We start from the raw sequence: 23,912 nt of genomic DNA, 5'->3' as shown, positions 1-23,912 counted from the left end.
AAAAAAAAATGGACCAAATCTAAAAAAGGAAAAAAATATTACTTGTTATTTTTTTATTGTACTCCCTCCGTTCAGTATTATTTGTCATCGTTTCTATTTTAGAGTCAAAAACTATAAAAACTTTGATTAATATTTTAAGATGTATTTTTTCATCATATTAATATGCAAAAAAAATTGCAAGTTATAGTACATTTCATATAGTTTTAGAATATCTAATTTTTTGTTTGAAATATCGAAGTAATATAATTTAATTTAACTTTGAAAATTAATCAAATAGACTTTCAAAAAGCACAACATGACAAACAATATCGGACGGAGGGAGTAATAAACTTTGAGCTAAGTTCAATTTGCATATAATTTGTAATTGAAAATTTGTGTGTATTATTTCAACCTCAATTTGAAATTAGTTACTTCACCATCAAGAAAGGTGAAGGGATAGATGGATGGATGGATGGATGAATTATGCCAAATATATATTCGTATCAAATATTTATGTCGAATTAATTTAATTTATTGTAGGTAAGAACAAAAATATACGTTAATTGATTAAAATTAAGTGACTATTATTTATATTCAAATATATGTTATTCATTCATTGATTTGATGTTAACATATGATGCAAACGATTTTCTTACCAATGGAATATCTTTGTTTTTAATTTTGCATTGAAAATCATGGAATAAATAAAAACATAATACATGAATATGGTGCTTAATTTGATTTTAGCTATGTCCTCAAATTTTGGATGTAGACACTTAAATTTGTACAAAATTGAACTATTAGACACACGAGTTTTACATCATAATTCATGGAGGATGTCACATATGACACAAAATTATCATGTGGGACGCCATATAACACAAATATATCTGTTTGTTAAATTTTAAACAAGTTTAAGTCATGTCTATTTGTGCATACTCAAAATTAAAGGACGTAGGTATCAGTTAAGGCCAAATTAGAAAACATGTTTAAGTATAAGCAATAATTCTTAATCACAAAAATTTAATTAAATATTAATCAAACATGTCATTGGGATCAATAAAGTCAAGATAAAATTCCTTGACTTATTATAATACTCATAGTGAAAACAACCTTGTGGCTTTTCATTATATACAAGAAATAATACATATTTGAATATTTAAATATTAGAATATTACATTTTAGATTTCAATACCAAATGATTAAAGTTAATTCATTATATCAACATATGAATATACATTACTGGTCTTTAATAACAAAAATAGTAAATACAGAATTTAGATAAAATATTAAATAATTAATATTATATCATAGTTTCTTTTTATGGTGATCAATCAAACACTATATTATTGTATTCATAATTTTATAACTAATTATTCCAATGTCATTTACCAATCGTTAGGACTCCTTCTATATGAAATAAGTTATGCAAATTATAATATTGAATTTAATATCAATTCAAGCTAATCCCTTTGATTAAATATAATAACTATAACATACCTAGTTTAAATATTTAAAATGATTTGGAGAGAATAGAATGTATTACGATCTTAACTTTATTTTTATGGTGTGGAAAGATTATTTGATAAATTCTCAACTCAAAAAAGAGTAATCAAAGTACGAACGAAGGAAAAATAATAACAGATTAACAAGAAATGGGTGCAAAACAGTTTTCATGAGGCCATTGCCAGAGGATATTTTATTTGGTGCACGTTAGATCCTCCAAATATATCTCATTTTTTAAGAATTTGACAACATCTTTTAGAGAATCCGAACTATGTGCTAGGAGCTAATGGAATATAACTTTTCATTTTCCCTACACTTATATAATTTAACCAACACAGTGTTGATGCTAGATTTAAATGAAATTACTATATCATGTATATCTAAATCAATTTTTTTTACTAAGATCGATATAGTGAAATGTAAATTAAGGACGATATCATTATGATATCAAAAAGTTTTAAGGTAATTACATTATTTTATTTAAGCATTATAAAATGTGGTAAAGTCAAAACAACTAGAAAAAAAAATGAAACATCTTTGTTCATTCACTTTGCTCTAATAACTACATGATTCATCGTTTTAAAAGGCGTTCTTGGAATTACTTAATTATCATAGAAAATCTTAAGTGAAATTCGTTAACATATTTCAATTTCACGACCGTTGATTTGGATCAAAGGCGAGTTATGCAAATATCAAATAGCGTATAAGTAATGTTACCTTTAATAGCTTGTTAGAAGGAAATCTATTCATACATAAAATTAATACGATTTGCGATTTGAAAATTCGCATAAACAAACATATACTCTATAAGTGATGAGAGAATTTAAGTATTATTTTACCTTTTAAGAAAAGATGGAATAACTAATAATACATGATAATTAACCATTGCAGAAAATACTACATAAATTTCCTCATAACTAATTCATATATTACGAATATCAACACAAATCTAACCAACTAACAAATGACTCCTAAATAACTAAGAATATGATATTCAAAACACATAATTTCTACATGATAACTAAACTCCGCAGAAAATACTACATAAATTCTCTCATAACTAATCCATATATTACGAATACTAACATAAATCTAACCAGCTAACAAACGATTCCTAAATAATTGAGCATATGATATTCAAAATACATAATTTCTTAAGAAACATATAAACAAGTAAAAAATAATAATTACTATGTATAATCCCAACTTAATTAAAGTTGACTATAACCAATATACATTAAAACACCATTACTGTAAAATAAAGAAGAAGTCAAAAATGAAATAGTAATAAAGGAAAAAGTCAAAAACTAATTTTATAAAAAAAATATTTTTGTGTATAATTTGTACCAATAACCATCTAACACGTGTCCTTAGTAGGAAAAACCATTTAGGAAATAATAGTTTCCCTTTCATATAAATCATAAAAAAGCAATCTTTACCAATTTCAATGGCCCCTTCACAAAAGTTTGTTAAGCAAATCCAACGGCTGAGTTCACTCTAATCCAAAAGTTGAACAAGTAAATTTAGATTCTTGATTATTAGTACTAATACTTTTGTATTAGTAATTTTTTTTTTTTTTGGTTTTTGGTTAGCTGTGTAGGTAGTAGTAGTACTTGGTCCAAGTCAATGAACAGCTACCCTTTTTGAGTTTCTCTGTTGGTTGATAAGAAGGAATCAAGAAACCCCAGGTGAAAATTGGGGCAAAAATTGAGCAGGAGGAAGAAGAAGGTACGGATTGTTAATTATTTTGTGATTTTTCAGTTTTTTTTTGTTTGATGTTTTATTGAGTGTTGTAGAATGTTGTTGTGTTGTAGAGCTTATTTTGTTGTGAATTTGAGGTTTTGAATTGATGGGGTTTGTGAAAAATTGATTCTTTTTGGTTTGTTTTTGTACTGCTGTTTCTGGGTTTATGATTTTTTTTTTTTGAGTTTTGTAGAATGGAGATGTGTTGTTGAGCTAATTATATTGTGAATTTGGGGTTTTGAATTGATGGATTTTATGAAAAAATGTTCTTTTGCTTTGTTTTTGTATTGCTGTTTCTGGGTTTATGATTTTTTTTTTTTTGAGTTTTTTAGAATTGTGATATGTTGTAGAGCTAATTATATGTGAATTTGGGGTTTTGAATTATGTGTTTTACGAAAAATCGATACTTTTGCTTTGTTTTTGTATTACTGTTTCTGGGTTAGTAATTCTTTTTTAGAGTTCTATAGAATTGATATATGCTGTAGAGCTTATTTTATTGTGAATTTGGGGTTTTGAATTGATGAGTTTTCTCCAGTTTGGCTTTCAATTCTTTGCCTTTTGTGTTACTGTATCTGGGGTTTCTAATGTTTTCTAGAGTGTTGTAGAATTTCGTTACGTTCTAGGGATTATCATCTTGTGAATTTGGGTCTTGAATTGATGGATTTTTTTCTAGTTTTTCTTTTTCGGAGGTGGGGGAAAGGGAAACGGAGGAGGGGGTTACAAGGTGAGGAATCGAACCTTCATCAACAAGGGGAAAGTTTAGGTAGCCAACCAATTGAGCTGATAAGATTCTCGATTGGTTTTTGTCCAGTTTTGTTTTCAATTCTTTTGTTTTCTGTGTGCTATTGTTTTTGGGTTTCTAATGGTTTCTCGAGTGTTGTAGAATTTCGTTACATTCTAGGGATTATTATTTTGTGAATTTGGGGTTTTGAGTTGATGGTTTTTTTCTGTAGTTCAGTTTTATTTTCGATTCTTACGTTTGGTTGTTCTACTATTTCTGGATTTCTAATGTTTTCTGGAGTGTTGTGGAATTTCGGTATGTTCTAAAGCTTATGCTGATTAAAGACTTGTGCTTTAATGGTTACTTGATGTCACTCTATGTTATTAAAATTTGCTATGTTTATGGTGCTAGTTTTTTCTCCTTTCTGATTGATTTTTGCATCCTTTTGAGTTGTTGGTAAGACTCTAGCAGGAAGGTGTTGTGAAAACCCAGTTTTTCTTCATAAACATATGTAGTCATTGCTAAATTGGAATGCCGATAAAGTGTCCCAAGATTTGCTTTAGAGTTCATGTTGCTTCGCGTGGTCATATGAAAATTGATTGGTTCGCCTTGTTCATGGCCCCATATAGGAAAATTCCTAGATTTTCAAGTCTTTTCTCTCGTCATTTCCAAAAGAAACAGTGTAGAGTTTAGTCATCTCGTCAATGGCACCAATCCCATTTCTGACTTGTCATGTCATATAATAACACAACTTTTCATGGTTACAACTTCTGAAAATGGCGTTCTGTATCAACTATCTATAACCTTTAGGATACCTACTTATTTAGTAAGTTCCAACTGCACAACCACAACTTAGATGGTCTAACCACCCTATTTTTTCCATTTTCTTTTCTTTTCTCTCTTTTGCACTTCCACGTGGCTTCACTTATCAAGTGGGAATAGTTCAGCTCTTCACATTCATTGATCTTAGAATTGACCATTGTTTTGGTTTGTGTACAGCGATGGGAAATGTTCAAGTATCATAAATTGTACGTCTACAAATGTCAGTAGTACTATCACCAGAAAGCAGTTGCAAATTATTACTGCTGTTCCTTTCTACACATAAATCCTAGCTAAGATATAATACAAAAATTGCTTCGAACTTATAAAAAGAGCGAGAAAGAAACTATATATTTTGCGTGACATGTTAACTATTTTTCCAATTTGTATAACTCCTTCTAGGTGAAAATTTTGTATAGAAAGGAAAATTTAGGGCATGGTTTACAGTTTTCGTGGTTGTAATGATTAAAGAAATACGAATATGCATTGTCATTGCGCTTTAAGTAAGGTATTTTCTCCAGTAAAGAGAAATTAACTAGAAGAAAAGGTTAGATAATGAAATATGTGTAGTTCGTAGATTGCAAAATGAAGGTAGCTTTTCTTCTTTCCTTTTCAGTAGTTTACTTCCCAGTTTGGCAGATTCTTCATTTTTGCTGCCGAACCCATGTCGGCACAACACAGTTGCGGATACGGGATTCGGTTAACCCACATAGAATAGGACTAATTTTGGGGGAAAATTGAGATTTTGATTTCTCAAAATAAAAGATAAAACAGAGTTAAGACATGGGAAATGTCATACCTTCAATCTTTTTTTTAGCTTTTCCTCTTGGTCAATGTTTGCTCTTTATAGATGTTTCTTTTTCATAAAAAAGAATAATAATTTCTAAATTAATTATTTGCATGTTGATTTTTTGAGTATCAAAATATGTTTTTTTAATGCGCATATCTCTCAAACATTAGAATGTCTTTATAGCTCCACTTTTGTAATTTTGATTTTTTTAACCGGATCCTAGCACGAGTATCCAAACCTTGATCTGTACCCCCGTATCTTAAATTTTGGATTTTGCTAAATCCTACCCTTGGATCCGCATCTGTGTTGGGTATCCTCACCTAAGTCTGAGCAACTTGTCGGTCAGTACTGTCAACAGAATGCTTTTTTTTCCATGAACTTCTATGTTTTTCTGTTCTCAGGTCCTTCATGTTCAAATAGGTTCAAGTTCAATAACTGTTGAACTTTTAAATCACAGCTTCTATATTCCTGCTAATTACTTCTTTAATGCACAGCATGATAGCTGGAATATGATTTTGTAAGCCCATAAACTTGTACTTCATTCCCCTGCCAAAAGTGTGTATAATTTGGTACTCATAATTCAAAGACCGTCTTTGCGCAGGATAATGGGTACCCCTAAAGAAGAGGCAACGGATGAAGTTTTCTCTGAGAATTTAGAGCAGAAGCCGGACCCTGACCCTGCAACCAGCAAATTAGAGTTAAAAGCTGATGTTGTTTCTGGTGAACTGCAGAAGAGGCTGAGTCAATGTGATAAAGAGATTAATGTGTCACAATCCAATCAAGAAGCTATTTCTCTTTCTAGAGTACAAGATAACCAGTCAGAAAATGTGCGGAAGCAACAGGTTGTTAAGAGTGAGGCTGATGCATCTGGATCTAGTCAACTTTCTAGTTTACCAAAGGACTCAGATGCAAAATCATGTGGATCAGAATCTAGTGTAAAAGACAAAGTGGTTTCCGTGTTATCTGGTAAGGCTTCAGATTCTTCAGATCAAATGCGAAGTTCGAACATGGAGGTTTTTGTATCACAGTCTGATCTACAACGAGTAAGTTATACCATAAAGCGTGAGAAAGCTTTGGATAAGTTGCAACCAAGGCGGAACCCTGACACTAGTGCCCATGGGTTGACGTCTGATCAAGGAACGACTCTCCTCAAGGCACCTGAAAAACCATCAGAAGATGGATATAACTGGCGAAAATATGGTCAGAAGCTTGTGAAAGGAAATGAGTTTACTCGGAGTTATTACAAGTGCACATTCCCTAATTGTCTAGCAAAAAAGCAAGTGGAGAGATCACATGACGGGCATATTACAGATATCCACTATATTGGGAAGCATGAGCATCCGGAAACTCTAAGTGTTCCCCAGATGTCCCCCGAGTATGTACTCCCTTTGCAAATGAAACGGCCAGACATTCCAATTATCACTGCATTAGAAGGTACCCGAGATCGCTGAGTGAATTATGAGTTTCTTTGACCTACTTCCTTTACTAATTTTATAAGTGACATTTATCAGCTGAAGGTGAGAAATCTTCTACGCCCCGAGAAACATGTGAACCTAGTAAGCCACCAGAAGCCCCGCTAGCGTTGGCCATTGTATCAGCTTGTGATAGTGTGAAGGTTACGCCTTTGAAGCGACATAAATTAGAAAATGAAGTCGATAAGGGTGATGGTGCAGACTCAAAAAAACAGTATGTTGAAGCCCAAGCTGTGTTTGTCTTTGGTGTTTTAAGGTCTAGATACTCTTTTAAAATTAATAATTTTGTTATTATTTTGCTACAGAAAAAAGGACACAGTAGCTACGGATGATACTCCACCTGTTAAGTCCCATAGTGAACCACGACACATTGTTCAGACCGTGAGCGAAGTAGATATAATCAACGATGGTCAGCGTTGGCGCAAATATGGGCAAAAAATTGTCAAAGGCAATCCAAATCCGAGGTACATATAATTAATACTTCAAACATGTATGTACAAATCTGGTATGCCCATGCCTGAAGTTTTCTTTTATCAGCGCTTTTGAATATCAGGTGTTATCGTTCCTCACTATCTGTTTTTAATCCGCAGTATATTTTGCTGCAGAGCTTTTAGATAGTAGTCTGATGATACGTATAATGCTGTCAATGATAGTAAAATCTAGAAACTATACTATTGGTGGAAAAAAGATCTTTCTTTATGGGTCACTTCCATTTCTTGCAATTATTTATAATCTGGAAAGATGGATTTAAAATGAAGTTCTGCGCATTTGTACTCGTCTAATGGTAATCCAGAAAATTATGATTTTTGCAGTCAATTATCTATACCATGTTTTACCTTACTTCTTTGTTTGGATTGATAAGGTGCAACGAAAATTCAACAGTTGTCAGACATGAGTTGAATAGTTTTTGTTCCTGTCAAATATGAACTATGTTTGTTTTCTGTAAGCGTGATAATAGTACATGAGTGGTTGCTTAATGCATATTTTGCAAAAAATTGCTATAGTTATTGAAATTTTACATTGGCTTATCTACTTGTAAAGAAATGGATCTTAGGCCATCTAGGGAGACTGCCATTCCCTTTTTAATCTGATGTTGGACTCTTCAACACTACAGAAGTGTATTGATACAATGACATAATACATAAATATGTCCTTTTACTTGGCTTCAACTGACATCTATGCTCTCCGACTTTGTATTTACACCAGTAGACACTTATTCTTGTAATAAATTGAACAAGTAGACACATGCGTCCTACGTGACATAATACATGTGAGGCGCCATGTAGGACACAAAATATGCCACGTAGGATGGTTTGCTCACTTTTATACAAGTTTAAGTGCCTACTTGTGCACACCCATAGTTAGAGGGCATCGATGTCAGTTGAGGCCAAGTTAAAGGGCACGTTTCTGTGTTCTGCCTAATACAGTCCATTATCAACAACATACCTAGTGAAATAATTTTTTTATGTTTTGTAGTCCCCGTGAGGTTCCACTTCGTGTGTTGCTTTGATTACTTGTTTCTTATTTTGGTAACGTTTCTATCTGAAATGCTTTTTCTTTCTCTAATGCGAACTTCTCCATCTGTAGGAGTTACTACCGATGCTCGGTTGCAGGTTGCCCTGTGAAGAAGCATGTGGAGAGGGCATCCCATGATCCAAAATTAGTCATTACAACATATGAAGGACAGCATGTCCATGATTTCCCAACGTCTAGGCCTACAAGCCAAATTTCAGTAGCACCTGATGCCGGTACAGCAGGCATACGTGAAGACTCCAGAATCGAATCAGGTGAAAAGAAACATGTCGTGGAGTCCAAAACTGAATCAGGTGAAATGAAACATATCAGAGAGTCGAAAACTGAAGCAGGTGAAAACAAACATGTCAAAGAGTCCAAAGCGGAATCAGGTGAAAACAAACGTGTTGGAGAGTCCAAAACTGAATCAGATGGAAACAAACATGTCGAAGAGTCCAAACCTGAATTGGTTGGAAACAAACATGTCGGAGAGTCCATATCTGAATCGGGTGAAAACAAACATGTTGGTCTTGACATGGCTGTTCATATTGGTGCAAATTGAGTATCAACCATCTTATGCAACAAAACAATCAACTTATGCAGAAGTAGAGTTTCTTACAACACCAGTCTTCCAATCTTACAAATTTGTTCAATCATTCTCTTCCTGAAGGGGAGAAAAGAAGGTTACATTTCATAGGTACACTTCTTAACTTGTTATTGGCAATGAAGCTGTGTTATCATATATTCACTGTATAAATTATGTTTCTTAGCAAATGGGAAACAAATGTTAGGTTTTTATCAGAAATAACCAATTATTGACAGTTGATCAGGCTGTTTTACATAAGAATCAAATCTATATTATTATAAGTGGGAAACTCCAAAAGTAAAAACTTGAGTTGCCATTTGTCAAGTGTCAAGGGATGTGATTGTTTTCACGAATTCGAGCCGTAAAAATAACCACTTATAATGCTTGCATAGGGTAGATTGTCTATATCACGTGTCAAGGGATGCGATTGTATTCTTAACTCGGCTAATACACTACTTATAATGCTTGCATTAGGATAGATTGTCTATATCACGCGTCAAGGGATGCGATTGTTTTCTGAACTCTGCTAATACGAAATGATTTGTGCATCATTTTCTTTACACTATTGGACAATATTGACAACGACAATATACCCATGAAATCCTACCAAAAGGGGTTTGGGGGTGGTAGAGTGCACATAAACCTTATCACTATCCCATGGAGGTAGATACACTGTTTCTAAGAGTCCATCGGCTCAAATACATCAAATTCAAGCAAAAGAAGAAAAAAAGCAATGAAGAACGTATAACTGTTAATGAGAAAAACAATGAAGAATCTATAAGAAAGAAACAACATAACAATAATATAATAGTGCGATAAACACAATAAACAACTATGACGAAAACTATACAAGAGTTCGACTAGTCCTACAACATGCACTAACAAGTCTACGCCTATACAATGTAAGATAACACTCCACCTTTACTAACCTTCTACTTTAATATGCGACCTCTACTCCTTCCTATCTAGAATCATGTCTCCACGGTAATATGAAATTACGTTATATCCTGTCTAATTACCTCTCTCCAATATTTTTTCGGCCTATCCCTACCCCCTGCGTACCCCTACAAAACCAACCTCTCGCACCTCCTCACTTAGACGTCAATGCAACTCCTTTGGACATCCCAAACCATCTCAATCTTGCTTTTCTTATCTTGTCAGCTACAGGGGTCATTCTCATCTTCTCTCGGATAACCTTATTCCGATTCTTGTCATTCCTAGTATACCCACACATCTATCTCAACATTTTCATATTCATAATATGCATCCTCCGAATATATGCATTTGTTCTTGATTGACCAATACTCCACACCATATAATAAAAATGGCCTAATCATCCCTCTATAAAACTTACCATAAACTTATATGGTACTTGAACAATATTTAATTAACTTATTTAGCTAGTGGACAACTTCTTTTTTTATTATATTAGAGAAATAATTTAGATAAGATGTATGAAAAGATTTGATGCTCTTGTCTTTTATCTTTTGACATGATCTCATTTTATTTATATAGAAAATAATTTGTTGGGATAATGCAACTCTTGTCTAAGTTCATAGTACACTTCTTTGTGATCCTTCCCGTATGGGATACTTGTCTAGACAAAAATAATTAATTTGTGTGTTAAAAGAGATTCAAAAATTTTGTATCCTATATGTTGTTTGAGTTAGAATTTAAATTTGTAATATCTTTAATTATTGATATACATTATTATACATCAACGCAGAATCTTCTCGAGGGTGACGCTCTCAACAAGATTTTCTTCATATCGAGGTCTCCAAAAGAACCCTCTAGTTAATGATAAGGCAATTTCACCAGTGCAACGCAATTCGATGTTGATTATCTATTCACTTTACTTATCCACAACAATTTCTTTTACTCATTTAAAAAATAATAAATATAATACGTTATGCTTATATTTTATCAGGGAAAATGCATAAGTACCCCCCTCAATCTATGCCCGAAATATCAGAGACATACTTATACTATACTAAGGTCCTATTACCCCTGAACTTATTTATAAATAATTTTTTATCCCTTTTCGACCTACGTGATACTATCTTGTGGGTCCATTGTGTATTGACATTTTCTTTCAATCTAGTGCCAAGTAGGACAAAAAGAGGTAGAAAATTATTTATAAAATAAATTCTACGGTAATAGGACATTAGTATAGTATCAATGTGTATTTGAAATTTCGAACAGAGATCGGGGGTACTTATGTATTTTTTATTTTTTAATCATAATATCCATAATTATCAATATATTTAAAAATATTAGAAAATAAACAATTAATATCAAATATAAAACACTATATTCTTCTAATACGATATAACAAAAATATACGTACTTGAACCAAGAGTCTTTCCGAAGTAATTTTTGTACCTCCACAAAATAATAGTAAAATCTCGTTACACACTACATTTTTCAAATCACGATTTGTAATTTTCACTAAATACATTATTACTATTTTTTTTTTTATATATAGTGGATAAATAAAAATGAACGACATTTTTTTTAAAACCGAGAGGAATACACGTGCTACATCCTCAGAGAGAAATCGCGTGGAAGTAAAAGGAAGCGACACAAACATATAATTCCGCAAATAACATAAAAACAAACAAATGGGGCCCACTTAGCTACAAAAAAGAGAAACAATATATTATATACAATGAAAACTTTATAATAAAAAAAATTAGATGAATTTTTTTCATTCTTCTCTCTTAGCTTTCCCCAAAAAAAAAAAATATGTAGAAAAATTCAAAAACCCTAAATCAATACAATTTGATTATTATTATTACAAGGTAAGTAATTGATATGTATTTGTTGTTAATTGTTTTTTATGAAATTATTATAATCTCATTTGTTTTTTTTAAATGTGTTTAGGTGAACTCAATTTTAGTTGTATTTTGATTGTGAGAGATGATAGTAAGCAAAGAAAAACCACCAGAACCACTTGATTTCTTCATTTGGACAGTTGAGGTATTTTTTTTTTAAATTTTGGTTGAGTTTTTGATTATTTGATTAGTTTTGTAGATCTTGTGAGTTTACTGTTATTTGATTACTTTTGGAGGTTGAGGATTTAGGGGTATGTTGTTCGGATTCTTCAAAAATGTTCGCCGGTTAGTAATTTTATAGAATTTGATAAGGGTGCGACATTGAAAGTAAAGAGTCGATTAAGGTAGAAGAAGGTTAGTAGGTAGTCTGAGTGTTGTCTCCGTGCATTTTTAGTTGAATGAATACTTATCTCATAGGTTTTTGTCTTTTGATTTCTATTAACACTGCAGAACTCAGTTGATTTTTTCGATCAATTTTGATTGGGGGTTTCTGATAAAAAATGAATTTAATAGGGGATGGAACTGTCGTCTATTACGCAATGATGACCAGAGCTCAAAGGTTGCTAGATGTAGGCCTCACAAGATCATTAACCGGTTGTTGAATTCTCCAACCTTAGTTATCGATCTTGGGTCTCTCCAATTTATTTTCTCTCCTACTCCTTGCTTGATATTAGAGTCATAGCCATAGGTTGGCTTTTGAAAATTTTGATTCAAGATTGGGCGAGTGGTAGTAGATTTTACTCATATTTCGTGTTGATAGACTAAGATAGAATTATTAAACCCGTCCAACCATAATGGTATGGGAGACATGTATGGAATCCTATCTTGTTACTAAGGATTTGTAAGAGATTGTTAATGTGTAACACAAGTCCTCCTAATGAATCGAGAATAGAAAATCAATCGAGAAATTTAAAGAAGGGGAAAAAATGCTCTTGTAGTCTATAAGAGGAATTTAAAAGGAAAGTACAAACAAAGTTTCTCTAGAGAGGTGACACATTCTCAATTCCAAGATGGTTCTAGCTCGTCAAGAAATAGTTTTGCTTTCCTTTACACGCAAACAATAATAAGTTAGAGACTTTCTACTAGCCCAAGTTCGATAATTAAGGTTGGAGCACTCAACTAAAGAGGCCACTTTGAAAGAGAGATGATCTTAGATAGAAAATCATGATTATGCTAGAAAGCTTTTTGGAAATTGACGGAGTTACAAAAGCACACGATACATATTGTCTAGATATATCTATAAGAAGGGTCTACTTAACCTTATCTTCTTGCATGATTCTAGAAGATGTAGATATTTCTTCAAGATATTACACAAGGTCATTGTAGAAACTTTATTAAAAAATTCATGATATTCCAAAAGATCAACTTTAATTGTTTCACACTCCTCCTTTAAGTGATATTTTGGAAATTACTCTAAGCTTGACGATGAAGAACCCAAACGAAGCTTTAGGAAGTATCTTGGTGAACATATCATCAATATTTTCTTGACATCGCACTTCTAAAGTGTTTATAGTTCCATCAAGAATTTTTGTCGGATGAAATGATGTTCCACCTTAATGTGCTTAGTTCTTGCATGGAATATGAGATTATTTGCAAGCTTGATGACACTTTGATTGTCTCCATAAAATTCCTTTGGCTTTGATATAGATAAATGCTAGTCTTCGGGAACCCTTTGGAGCCATACGCATTCTTGATTCCTGAGTACTAACATTTGCTGTTTTATATTCTACCTCCGTAATTGATCAATAAGTCGAGTCCTGCTTTTTGTTGCACCAAGAAATACCTGTTCCGCCAAGAGTAAAATATAGATTGATATAGATTTTCAATCATCCAAATCGCCACCAAAATCAGCATCAGTATAACCCGTTAATATCAACTCATTCTTCTTTGGGAAAAGAGAAGCCTATATCTGATGTCTGATGTTGAGTTGCTATATTTCAGAATCCTCTTCGCAGCTTCCAGGTGAGGCTTTTTAGTGATTGCATGAATCTGCGGTCATATCCTAACAGAGAAGGAACTATCTAGTCTTGTAATAGTCAAATGTAGAGGACTTCCAACAAGAGCTTGAAAAGGTTTAGGATCTGCAAGAAGTGAGCCTTCATCACTCCTAAACCTTGTGTTTGTCTCAAAATTGTTGAGAAGTTTGTTGGCATATCCTTCTTGAGTGAAGAAAATGCCTTCACTTGTGCAACTTGACAAAAGTGTAAGTTCCATCTGTTGGAGTTCGTTCTCTAAAAAAAAGGAAACATTTTACAAACACTGCTATTTCTTTGGGAATTCTTAGCATCTCCGAGGTGTGGGAAGTTTGAGTTAGTTTCACTTTAAGGCATCTTTACCACAGCCTTTTACCTGACTTTTAGTAAATGGCATGTTCCATCTTTATGTTGTTGTTGTGGTGAATTGATATTCTACATGCTACTTCAATGTTTTTGTCACGACTTTTCATAACAAATCCATTTGATAGTTGCACCAGAATAAGACTAAGAAACTTAGTATTGATCAATTAGTTCTAATAGAGGGAGGAAGAGACAAAAATTTGTGGTTATGATGGAGAAATTGAAAAAGAACACTTAAACATAATTTGACATAACAGGGCCATATTGGAGAGACGAAGTGATGAGTTTTCTCCCGGAAGACTAACTAAATCATAAAATGAGTTTTTTTTCTCCTTTGTTCTTTCTTCCCCTCTAGTTTTGGGGTGGGTGGGTGGTGGGGTTAAGCGTTGTTCATGCACAAGCTTAGCACTCCGTTTTGGCTCCCTTTCCACCTTCCTCGGAGTCAAACTCTCTTTCAGCAGCTCCTTGGTCTGAAACTCATGATCTATTGTTGCGTCCTTCAATCAATCATATCTTCGCCTCGGGTCTCGAAAGCAATTTCATCTGGAGAGAGGAAGAGGTTCTATAGAGGGAATATCAACGGAAGTCTATCTGCTCTGCAAGTGGGCATTATGCTTTCATCCCGTAGAAAAAGTTTTTTTCTTTTGCACTCTTTTTTTTGTTTCATTTTGTTTAGCAAAGAACTGCTCAACTAACTTTCTTGTCTATGCAAAAAGGTGTCATACTTGAGAATTTTGTCATTCTAAAATAGAAGTAAAAGAATGATTGTTTATTTTGTTGACTCCGCCTATAAGAGCGTAAATCCTTTTAGTTCACTCTGTCACTTTTCTTGTTTGAAACTGGTACTTTTAAAATGACATCGTGTCTCTTCTGGACAACTATATAGCTGGTTTGCTATGCAGTTATTTGGTACTGCTTGGTCATCCATGATCTAAACGTGTCGATTTTGAGGATTAGGCATCATGCATGGTTAGATGGAAACAACAAGTTGAGAGGTGTAAGGTTTAAAACATACAATTACTGTTTATATGTAATTTTGAATCTTGAAAATTGTCATCAGCAAGTAATCATATCTGAAGTGTGTATATGCCTCTCTGTCCTACTACTGTGTAGGATAACAATTTATCTATATTGTGTATAGACTAATGAGTTGGAAGTTATATGGATGACATTTTAGTTAGATATTTTGCCAAAATAGTAGCGGAGTCAAATCCATAGACATATGTGATATGCCAAGGTTAATGTAAAACCATGATGCGGGGCTAGGTCCGAGTTGAGGAACAGACTGACTTATTTATGGGAGCATCTGTTCCTTGTGTTCTTCAAAAGTCAAAACCTAAAAGAAATAGTGAATGGATAATACTTTGAATGATTTGAGCTCATGTAATTAAGAGGTGAAACTATTTATTTAGTAGGTTTAGATAACTTGCTTGCGATGAGGTCCCTCCTCCTGTCAAATGTTTGTATGATAAGTTGGCATACTGATTCACTATTTCAAAGAGGTCGATATTCTTTTTTATTATTCTTTGGCATGATAAAATACGACCACGAGGGAATGCAAAAATGACTGACATTCTGTTACTGCTCTTCTTTTGCCAGGATGTAGGTTTATGGTTAGAAGAAATAAAGCTTGGTAGCTACCGTCAAATTTTCAAAGAAAATGGTGTTAATGGAGAATATTTGGAGGGGATGTCCATGTTCACGACGGAACAGATTCTCCGGTTTATAAGAAGGTGCCACATGAAATGGGGAGACTTCATTACATTGTGCAAGGAGCTGAGGCGGATAAAAGGTTCCTATAATCTCTCTCTTGGCTCACAGATGAAACCATATCTTCTCTTAGTTTGACAACTTTCTTTGTCCATCTTTCCAGCAATACGATTACGTTTTTTTGTGTTGTTTTTAATCAGCTTTGAGTGGCGACACACTCGTGTTTTCTTTGTCATGTGAAAAAACCTTTTGCAAAACTTGAAGTTGCGACTTATACACTTGCCAATACGGTGTGATGGTTCCATTGCGCTGCTTCTACCTAGTTAGTTATATGTGTTCTGTTTTGAATTCATCGGATTCTGCAGACATATTTTGTGATCTGGTTTTGATCGTAACGTCAAGCACTATTGACAATAACACTCTCTACCGTAGTAAATCTTAACAGATTTATAAATTGTTGCTAGTGACATACTTCTATTTTTTGAGATAATTGTTAAAGTTGTTGCCGTGTGACTAGTAGGTCACGGGTTCGACATGTGGAAACAACCTTGCAGAGATGCTGGGTAAGGCTCTGTATAATAGATTGTTGTGGTATGGGCCTTCCCCAAACCCCAAGCATAGCAGGAGCTTTGTGCACCGGGCAGCCATTATCACGGAAAGCTATTAAAATATTTCCGTTAATCTGCTGTTGCTATTTAGGAATGAAGTTACCGCTATTCTTTTACTATTTGCTAATTTGCTATAGTTCCTTTTATCTATATTGACTCAATTTATGTCTTCAGTGGCTTGCTTGAAGGGAGAACAAAGAGTCCGGCGACCATGGTGGGCCCCGTCTTGTATCTCCGTAGTGTTTATGAAGACGGCCAAGCGTAACAGGCAGTGTAGAGTGGTTTCACTGAAGCTGGAACCTTAGACACTAATTACGCCATCTTTGCGCATCATTAGTTATAATATATCCAGAGAAGTGAAAAATCGATCCCCCCCCCCCTCCTCTCTTCTGCCCAAGCTTTTATGTATACATAAGGTTGTAGTCTTTACATTTTTAGTTTGTGATGTTTATAGTATCAAATCAAGAAAATCGATGACTTTTATGTAAATTTCAATGTGTAATGTGTGAATAGTTTCTAAACTTGAATTGTAAGTTTAGCACTAGACAGTGACCTGCCTGCCAGATTGAATGTATGTGAACTGCTGCTATTAAATGTTTGTTCCTCTCAGTAACCTGCCTTACTATGGCGTAAGCCGGTGTAATTTGTCTCTGATTTGGTTGATCTCATTAAAGTCGTTCTAGATTCGCCATTACTTCATACTTTTCGTTGTGGTTTGATGTTTCAATTTTTATAGCATATAACTCAACAAACAACTAAATGCGCTTCTACGCGTGTGAGTGCACGGCCAAAGAAGGTAATTGCGGAAAGAGAACGGACAGCAAGTCCAAACTAGTACATCCCTATCAGGGTCCTGACGGTCAAAACGATCCATTTTTGGGGTCAAACGAGCGCTGGAGCAAGTAAATTTCATTTTGTCGATTTTTGTATACTATTGTTCATTAATTTTTTGTGATCCAAAGTTTCAACGTCTTTTTTGTCAAAAGCTTTTGTAGTCGTCCGTTAAGACGTTACCTATGGAGCCAGTTGACCCCGATGGTCAAAACGACCCATTTTGAAGGTCAAACGAGCCCCGGAGCAGGTAAACCATCATTTTGCCGATTATCGTGTGCTATAGTCCACATCGTTTTTGGTGATCCGAAATTTCAATTTTCTTTGGACGTCCTTTGAGACGTTATCTATGGAACTTGTTGGCCCTAACTTCCAAAACGATCAATTTTGAAGGTCAAACGAGCCCCGGAGAAGGTAAACCTCTCATTTTGTCAATTTTTGTGTGCTTATAGTTTCATTATCTTTTTGATAATCCATAATTTCGATGTCTTTTTTGCCTAAATTTTTTATGAGCATCCATTAAGACGTTAGCTATGGATCCAGTTGGCCCTGAAGGCCAAAACAATCCATTTTGAAGGTCAAACAAGCCACTGAGCAGGTAAATCCCCCATTTTGCCAATTTTAGTGTGCTAGTCCATGGATTTTTGATGATCCAGAATTTTGATGTCTTTTTTGCTCAAATTTTTCGTAGACGTCTATTAAGACGTTAGCTATGGAGCCAGTTGGTTCTGACGGCTAATACAATCAATTTTTAAGGTCTATCTAACCCTGAAGCAGGTAAACCCTATTTTGCCGATTTTCGTGTACTATAGTACATGGATTTTTGTGATCCAGAATTTCGGCCAAAACGGTCAATTTAGAAGGTCAAACGAGCCCAGGAGCAGGTAAACTCCTCATTTTGCCGATTTTAGTGTGCTATATCCACAATCTTTTTTGGTGATCTAGAATTCTGATTTCTTTTTTGTCCAAATTTTTTGTGGACGTCAGTTAAGACGTTTTTTATGGAACTAGTTGGCCCTGATGTCCATTTTGAAGGTCAAATGAGCCCTGGAGTAGGTAAGCCCCCCCTATTTCCAATTTTCATGGGCTATAGTCCATGGATTTTGATTGATCTAGAATTCCGACGTCTTTTTTGCTCAAATTTTTTCGTGGATGTCTGTTAAGAAGTTAGCTATCGAGCAAATTGGCCTGATTGCCAAAATAGCCCATTTTCTAGGTTAAACGAGCCCCCAAGATGGTAACCCATTTTGTCGATTTTGTGTACTTTAGTCCATTGATTTATGGTGATCCGGAATTCTGACATCTTTTTTGCCCATAGTTTTTTTGGACATTCGTTAAGACGTTATCTATGGAGCCAGTTGACTATGACAGTCAAAACAACCATTTTGAAGGTCAAACAAGCCCTAGAGCAGGTAAACCCTCATTTTTTTTCAATTTTCGTGTGTTATAGTCCATTACCTTTTTTGGTGATCCAAAATTCTGATGTCTTTTTCGCCAATTTTTTTTGTGGACGTCCGTTAAGGCGTTAGCTATGGAGCCAATTGGCTCTGACGGCCATAATGATCCATTTTTGAAGGTCAAACGTGCCTAGAGCAGGTAAACATCCTATTTTACCGATTTTTGTGTCCTATAGTCCATGGATTTTTGGTGATCCGTAGTTTTGACGTCTTTTTTTCCCCAATTTTTTTGAAAATGTTAGCTATGGAGCCAGTTGGCCCTAACGGACAAAACGATCCATTTTCAAGGTCAAATGAACCCCGAAGTAGGTAAACCTCATTTTGCCGATTTTCATGTAATATAGTTCATGAATTTTTGGTGATACAATATTCCGACGTTTTTTTTGCTCAAATTTTTTTTGGACGTCCGTTAAGAAGTTATCTATGGATCCAGTTGGCCTTGAAAGATAAAACGACCCACCTTGAAGGTCAAACGAACCCAGGAGTATGTAAACCCCTCATTTTGCCGATTTTCGTGTGCTATAGTCCACGATCTTTTTGGTGAATCATACTTCTAACGTCTTTTTTCCCAATTTTTTTGTGGACTTGACTATTCATTCGGTTGTCTCTCACGGCCAGTCCGACTCATTTTTAAGGTCAAACGAGCCCTGAAACGCGCATACCCCCCATTTAGACGATTTTCGTGTGCTATAGCAAATCATTTTTTTGGGTGATCCGGATTCCGACTTCAAAAATGCCAAAAATTTTTGTGGACGTCCGTCAAGACCTTGGCTATGCAGCCGGTTGGCCCTCACGGCCATTCCGACCCATTTTAAAGGTCAAACGTGCCTCGAAGCTCGCATACCCCCATTTAGACGATTTTCGTGTGCTATAGCAAAACATTTTTTGGGTGATTCGGATTCCGACGTCAAAAATGCCAAAAAATTTTGTGGACGTCCGTCAAGACCTATTCTACGCATCTGGTTAGCCCTCACGGCCAATCCGACCCATTTTCAAGGTCAAACGAGCCTTAAATCGCGCCTATCCCCCATTTCAACGATTTTCGTGTGCTATAGTCAATGGATTTTTGGTGATCCAGAATTCCGACGTCTTTTTTTCTTAAATTCTTATAGACGTTCATGAAGACATTAGCTATGGAGCCAGTTGGCCTTGATGGCCAAAATGTCCACATTTTCAAGGTCAAACAAGCCATGAAGTAGGTAAACCCCATTTTGTCGATTTTTGTGTACTATATTCCATTAATTTTTTGTGATCCAGAATTCCAACGTCTTGTTTGCCTTTGTGGACGTCCGTTAATACATTATCTCTGGATCTATTTGTCTATGACGGCCAAAGCTATTCATTTTGTAGGTCAAACGAGCCTGGGAGCAAGTAAACCCCTTATTTTGCTAATTTTCGTGTGCTATATATAGTCCACGATCTTTTTTGGTGATCCAGATTTTCAACATATATTTTGCCAAATTTTCTTAGTGGTTCATTAAGACGTTATCTATGCAGCCATTTGGTCCTAACGACCAAAACAACCTATTTTGAAGGTCAAACGAGCCCAGAGCAGGTAAACCCCCCATTTTGTCAATTTTCATATGCTAACGTTCATGGATTTTGGTGATCTAGAATTTCGACGTCTTTTCTTGTCAAATTTATTATGAACGTCCATTAAGATGTTATCTATGGAGACAATTGACCTTGACGGTCAAAATGACCCATTTTCAAGGTCGAACGAGCCCCGAAAAAGGTAAATCCCATTTTGCCGATTTTCATATACTATGGTCCATGAATTTTTTGGTGATCTGGAATGCCAATGTGTTTTTTGCCCAAATGTTTTGTGGACGTTCGTAATACGTTATCTATGAAGTCGATTGACCCTGATGGCTAAAATAGCTCACTTTGAAGGTCAAACGAGCCCAGAGCAGGTAAACTCTTCATTTTGCTTATTTTTGTGAGTTATAGTCCACGATCTTTTTTAGTGATCCAGAATTTCGACGTCTTTTTTGCCAATTTTATTGTGGATGTCCGCTAAGACGTTAGCTATGAAGCTAGTTGGCCCTGACGGCCAAAACGACCCATTTTAAACGTCAAACGAGCCTCAGAGCAGTTAAACACCCCATTTTGCTGATTTTCGTATGCTATAGTCCATGAATTTTTGGTCATCTTGAATTTCGGCATCTCTTTTGCTCAAATTTTTCGTGAACATCCGTTATGACGTTTGCTATGGAGCCAGTTGGTTGTGACAGCCAAACGATTCATTTTCTAGGTCTAACAAGTCCCAAAGCAGGTAAACTTCATTTTGCCGATTTTTGTGTACTATACTTCATTGATTTTTGGTGATCCGGAATACCGACTTGTTTTTTGCCCAAATATTTTTGTGGATGTCCATTAAGACGTTATCTATGGAGCTCGTTGGCTCTGACGGCCAAACTGACCTATTTTGAAGGCCAAACAAGCACTGGAGCAGGTAAATCCCCTATTTTATTTATTTTCGTGTGCTATAAGTTCACGATATTTTTTGGTGATCCGAAATTCCAGCACTTACTTTTAGTGGCGGTTTTCCTTCTCACTAAAACATACTTTTGACTATTATTTGATTTAGTAGCGGTTTAATTGCCATTAATACTTACTTTCAGCGGCAATTGTTTAATGATTTAGTGGTGATTTTAGTTGCCACGATAATTAATTTTTTGGGACATTTGTTATGTGAATTCGTGATGTCTTTTTGTTCTACTAGTTTTGATGCACGTGCGTTGTATGTGGAAATCAAATCATGTACCATATTAATTTAACATTCAAGTTAGAAAATTTATACGTTTAAGATCGTATGTATAAAGTTCATGATATCGATTTTTCTTACATATATTATTTTTCTACTATTCTAATAAATTTCTAAATAAATAACATGAAACGCAGGCTGCAATTTTATTTAGTAACTCTCTTTTGTTTACTGATGCATGGTCAACTGCACCAATAAATTTTGTAAATATTTATTAATTCCTCAATGGTATTTTTAATTATTAAATTTTATGAATAAAATATTTTTCTCAACTACACCAGAATTTTAATTTATAAAAATTTAACTCCACTAAAATATTATACTAATGCTTAACTTTTTTGCTAACTTATCTAAATGTCGAGTAATTAAGTAAAGGAATTTTACTATTTTAATACTTCCAAATTAAAAAGAAATGAAAATATGGCAAACAAATAAAGCAAAACGCAATATATAATTCCCTTTGGTAATTCTTTCTTTATTAATTAATCTACATACATTCACTTCATTCTTATTTTTATTTAATTTAACGTTTTGCTAGGTTTGTATATTAATTATATTAATTAATTGTACTTTGAATTAATAGTAACTTACCAATATCCCATTAATACCTCATTCTTCAAGTTACCTATATATAACTTCTTTCCTATGCATATATTTTCATAATAATACCTCAAACATTAATACAATATAAGTAATTAGCATTTTCATGGCCACTCCAACATTCAGCCTACCTCGAAAGCAAAGTAAGATACATATTAATTATTTTAATTTTTTTACAATATATGTTAGTATAATTAGTTATAACTAATTCTATTAATATTTAATATTCGATAATCTATCAAAATAGTTTATATATTTTTACAAAGTAGGAGGTAGAAGACAATATATATACACATTACCATTTCTAAATTATATTTATCGAATTATGCTGGTTATGTATGTGGTGTCATATGTGTATATCTCCAGAAGATCAAATATCACAAGTTTTGTTCACGTTAGAAATTTAAGTTTATTGTTGAAATTCGAAATTTCGTTGATTTTGTAAACTTATAATGAAATTCTGATACAAATTATTCGTGCAGTAAGAGATTAAATTCCTTAAGGACGGAGATTATATTATATATTCTATCGATATCGGTTATTCTACTTTATTTCCCAAATTCATTATTTACTAACATCTCATGAAAAATTATTATTAGTATAATTTCATCTTTCATATATGAAAAATTCAAAATATGTATAACACTTCTGCATTTTTTTAATAAAATTTCTAGCTTCGTCACTGATTTAAATTTTTTTTTTTTGCAGCGGTAACAAAAGGTACAAAAATGTCCTGGAAATTGATGCTTGTTGTACTTATTTTGGGAGTTGTAGTGCAAACTTCCTCGGCAAGAAAACTTCTTAGGAGGGATTTAATCAACCTCAATGGTTTTGACCAAATTTTAGGAGGACTTGGTGGCGGCGGCGGCGGTGGTGGTGGCGGTGGTGGTGGTAGTGATGGTGGATTTGGTGAGGGCTTCGGATTTGGTGAGGGTCATGGATCGGGTGCTAATGATGGATTTGGCCAAATTGTAGGTCTTATTGGCGGCGGCGGTGGTGGTGGCGGCGGCGGTGGTGGAGGTGGAGGTAGTGATGGCGGATATGGCTATGGCATTGGATATGGCGAGGGTCACGGATCCGGTGCAAACGGTGGTGGCGGTGGTGGAGGGGGTGGCGGTGGCGGCGGCGGTGGTCAAAATGGTGGTAATGGTTTTGGTTTCGGATATGGATCGGGTCATGGTGGTGGCAATTGATCCCACAATTTGCTTGAACATTATTTTTGTTATTTTATTAAATATAATAATTTAATCAATAAATAAAAAGCAAGTAATGTGCTAGTGATTCTTGAATAAAATGTTGCTACCACAAATGTTATTTATTTATTATTAAAGAATCGATATTATGTAATTCTAATCTTGTTTTGTTAAATCCAATGGATATTTTGTAATTTATAAAAATATGAGTTAAATCTAAGTATGTATCATTTTTGTAATTTCTTTTTGAAATTATAATAAATATATTATTATTTATGACAAGATAAACATGCAACGGTTATTCTTTGAGTGCCCACAGGATAAAACCTCTGATCTTATGCAATAGCTCGCAAATCACATAGGAGAGTCAGTATGTTAACCTACGTTGATCAATAAATTCACCATTCAAACATTAGAACTATGAGTTCAAATTGTATATGTGAAGAAT

The 23,912-nt window shown here is 34.2% G+C and overlaps 3 protein-coding genes across 5 annotated transcripts; all 3 read left to right on the top strand.

The window, feature by feature from the left end:
* Window positions 1-2,924: 2,924 nt before the first annotated feature.
* On the top strand, window positions 2,925-9,409 carry LOC107005220 (WRKY transcription factor 1-like). Of its 3 annotated transcripts, XM_027913539.1 has the most exons (6): window positions 2,964-3,002; window positions 3,078-3,213; window positions 6,160-6,992; window positions 7,070-7,244; window positions 7,336-7,494; window positions 8,618-9,409. In XM_027913539.1, exons 3-6 carry the CDS (start codon window positions 6,164-6,166, stop codon window positions 9,102-9,104), a joined length of 1,650 nt encoding a protein of 549 aa, XP_027769340.1. In that variant the 5' UTR covers window positions 2,964-3,002; window positions 3,078-3,213; window positions 6,160-6,163; the 3' UTR covers window positions 9,105-9,409. The 3 variants fall into 3 exon arrangements, with proteins under 3 accessions (XP_015059241.1, XP_027769340.1, XP_027769339.1); XM_015203755.2 differs by having other exon boundaries at window positions 2,925-3,213; XM_027913538.1 differs by lacking the exons at window positions 2,964-3,002; window positions 3,078-3,213 and adding an exon at window positions 5,927-6,075.
* Window positions 9,410-11,836: 2,427 nt separating this feature from the next.
* On the top strand, window positions 11,837-17,225 carry LOC107005487. Its single transcript, XM_015204088.2, has 4 exons — window positions 11,837-11,929; window positions 12,012-12,107; window positions 15,898-16,090; window positions 16,791-17,225. The coding sequence occupies exons 2-4, from the start codon at window positions 12,048-12,050 to the stop codon at window positions 16,919-16,921; spliced, it is 384 nt and encodes a 127-aa protein (XP_015059574.1). The 5' UTR covers window positions 11,837-11,929; window positions 12,012-12,047; the 3' UTR covers window positions 16,922-17,225.
* Window positions 17,226-22,377: 5,152 nt separating this feature from the next.
* On the top strand, window positions 22,378-23,464 carry LOC107005911 (putative glycine-rich cell wall structural protein 1). The gene is made up of 2 exons (XM_027913487.1): window positions 22,378-22,414; window positions 22,980-23,464. The coding sequence occupies exons 1-2, from the start codon at window positions 22,378-22,380 to the stop codon at window positions 23,462-23,464; spliced, it is 522 nt and encodes a 173-aa protein (XP_027769288.1).
* The last annotated feature ends 448 nt before the right edge of the window (window positions 23,465-23,912 follow it).

This window comes from Solanum pennellii, chromosome 12, assembly GCF_001406875.1.
Source record: "Solanum pennellii chromosome 12, SPENNV200".
In the NCBI taxonomy this organism is placed as follows: domain Eukaryota; kingdom Viridiplantae; phylum Streptophyta; class Magnoliopsida; order Solanales; family Solanaceae; genus Solanum; species Solanum pennellii.
Note: the sequence above shows the minus strand (reverse complement) of the source record. Positions and strands in the feature narration are given on the sequence as shown.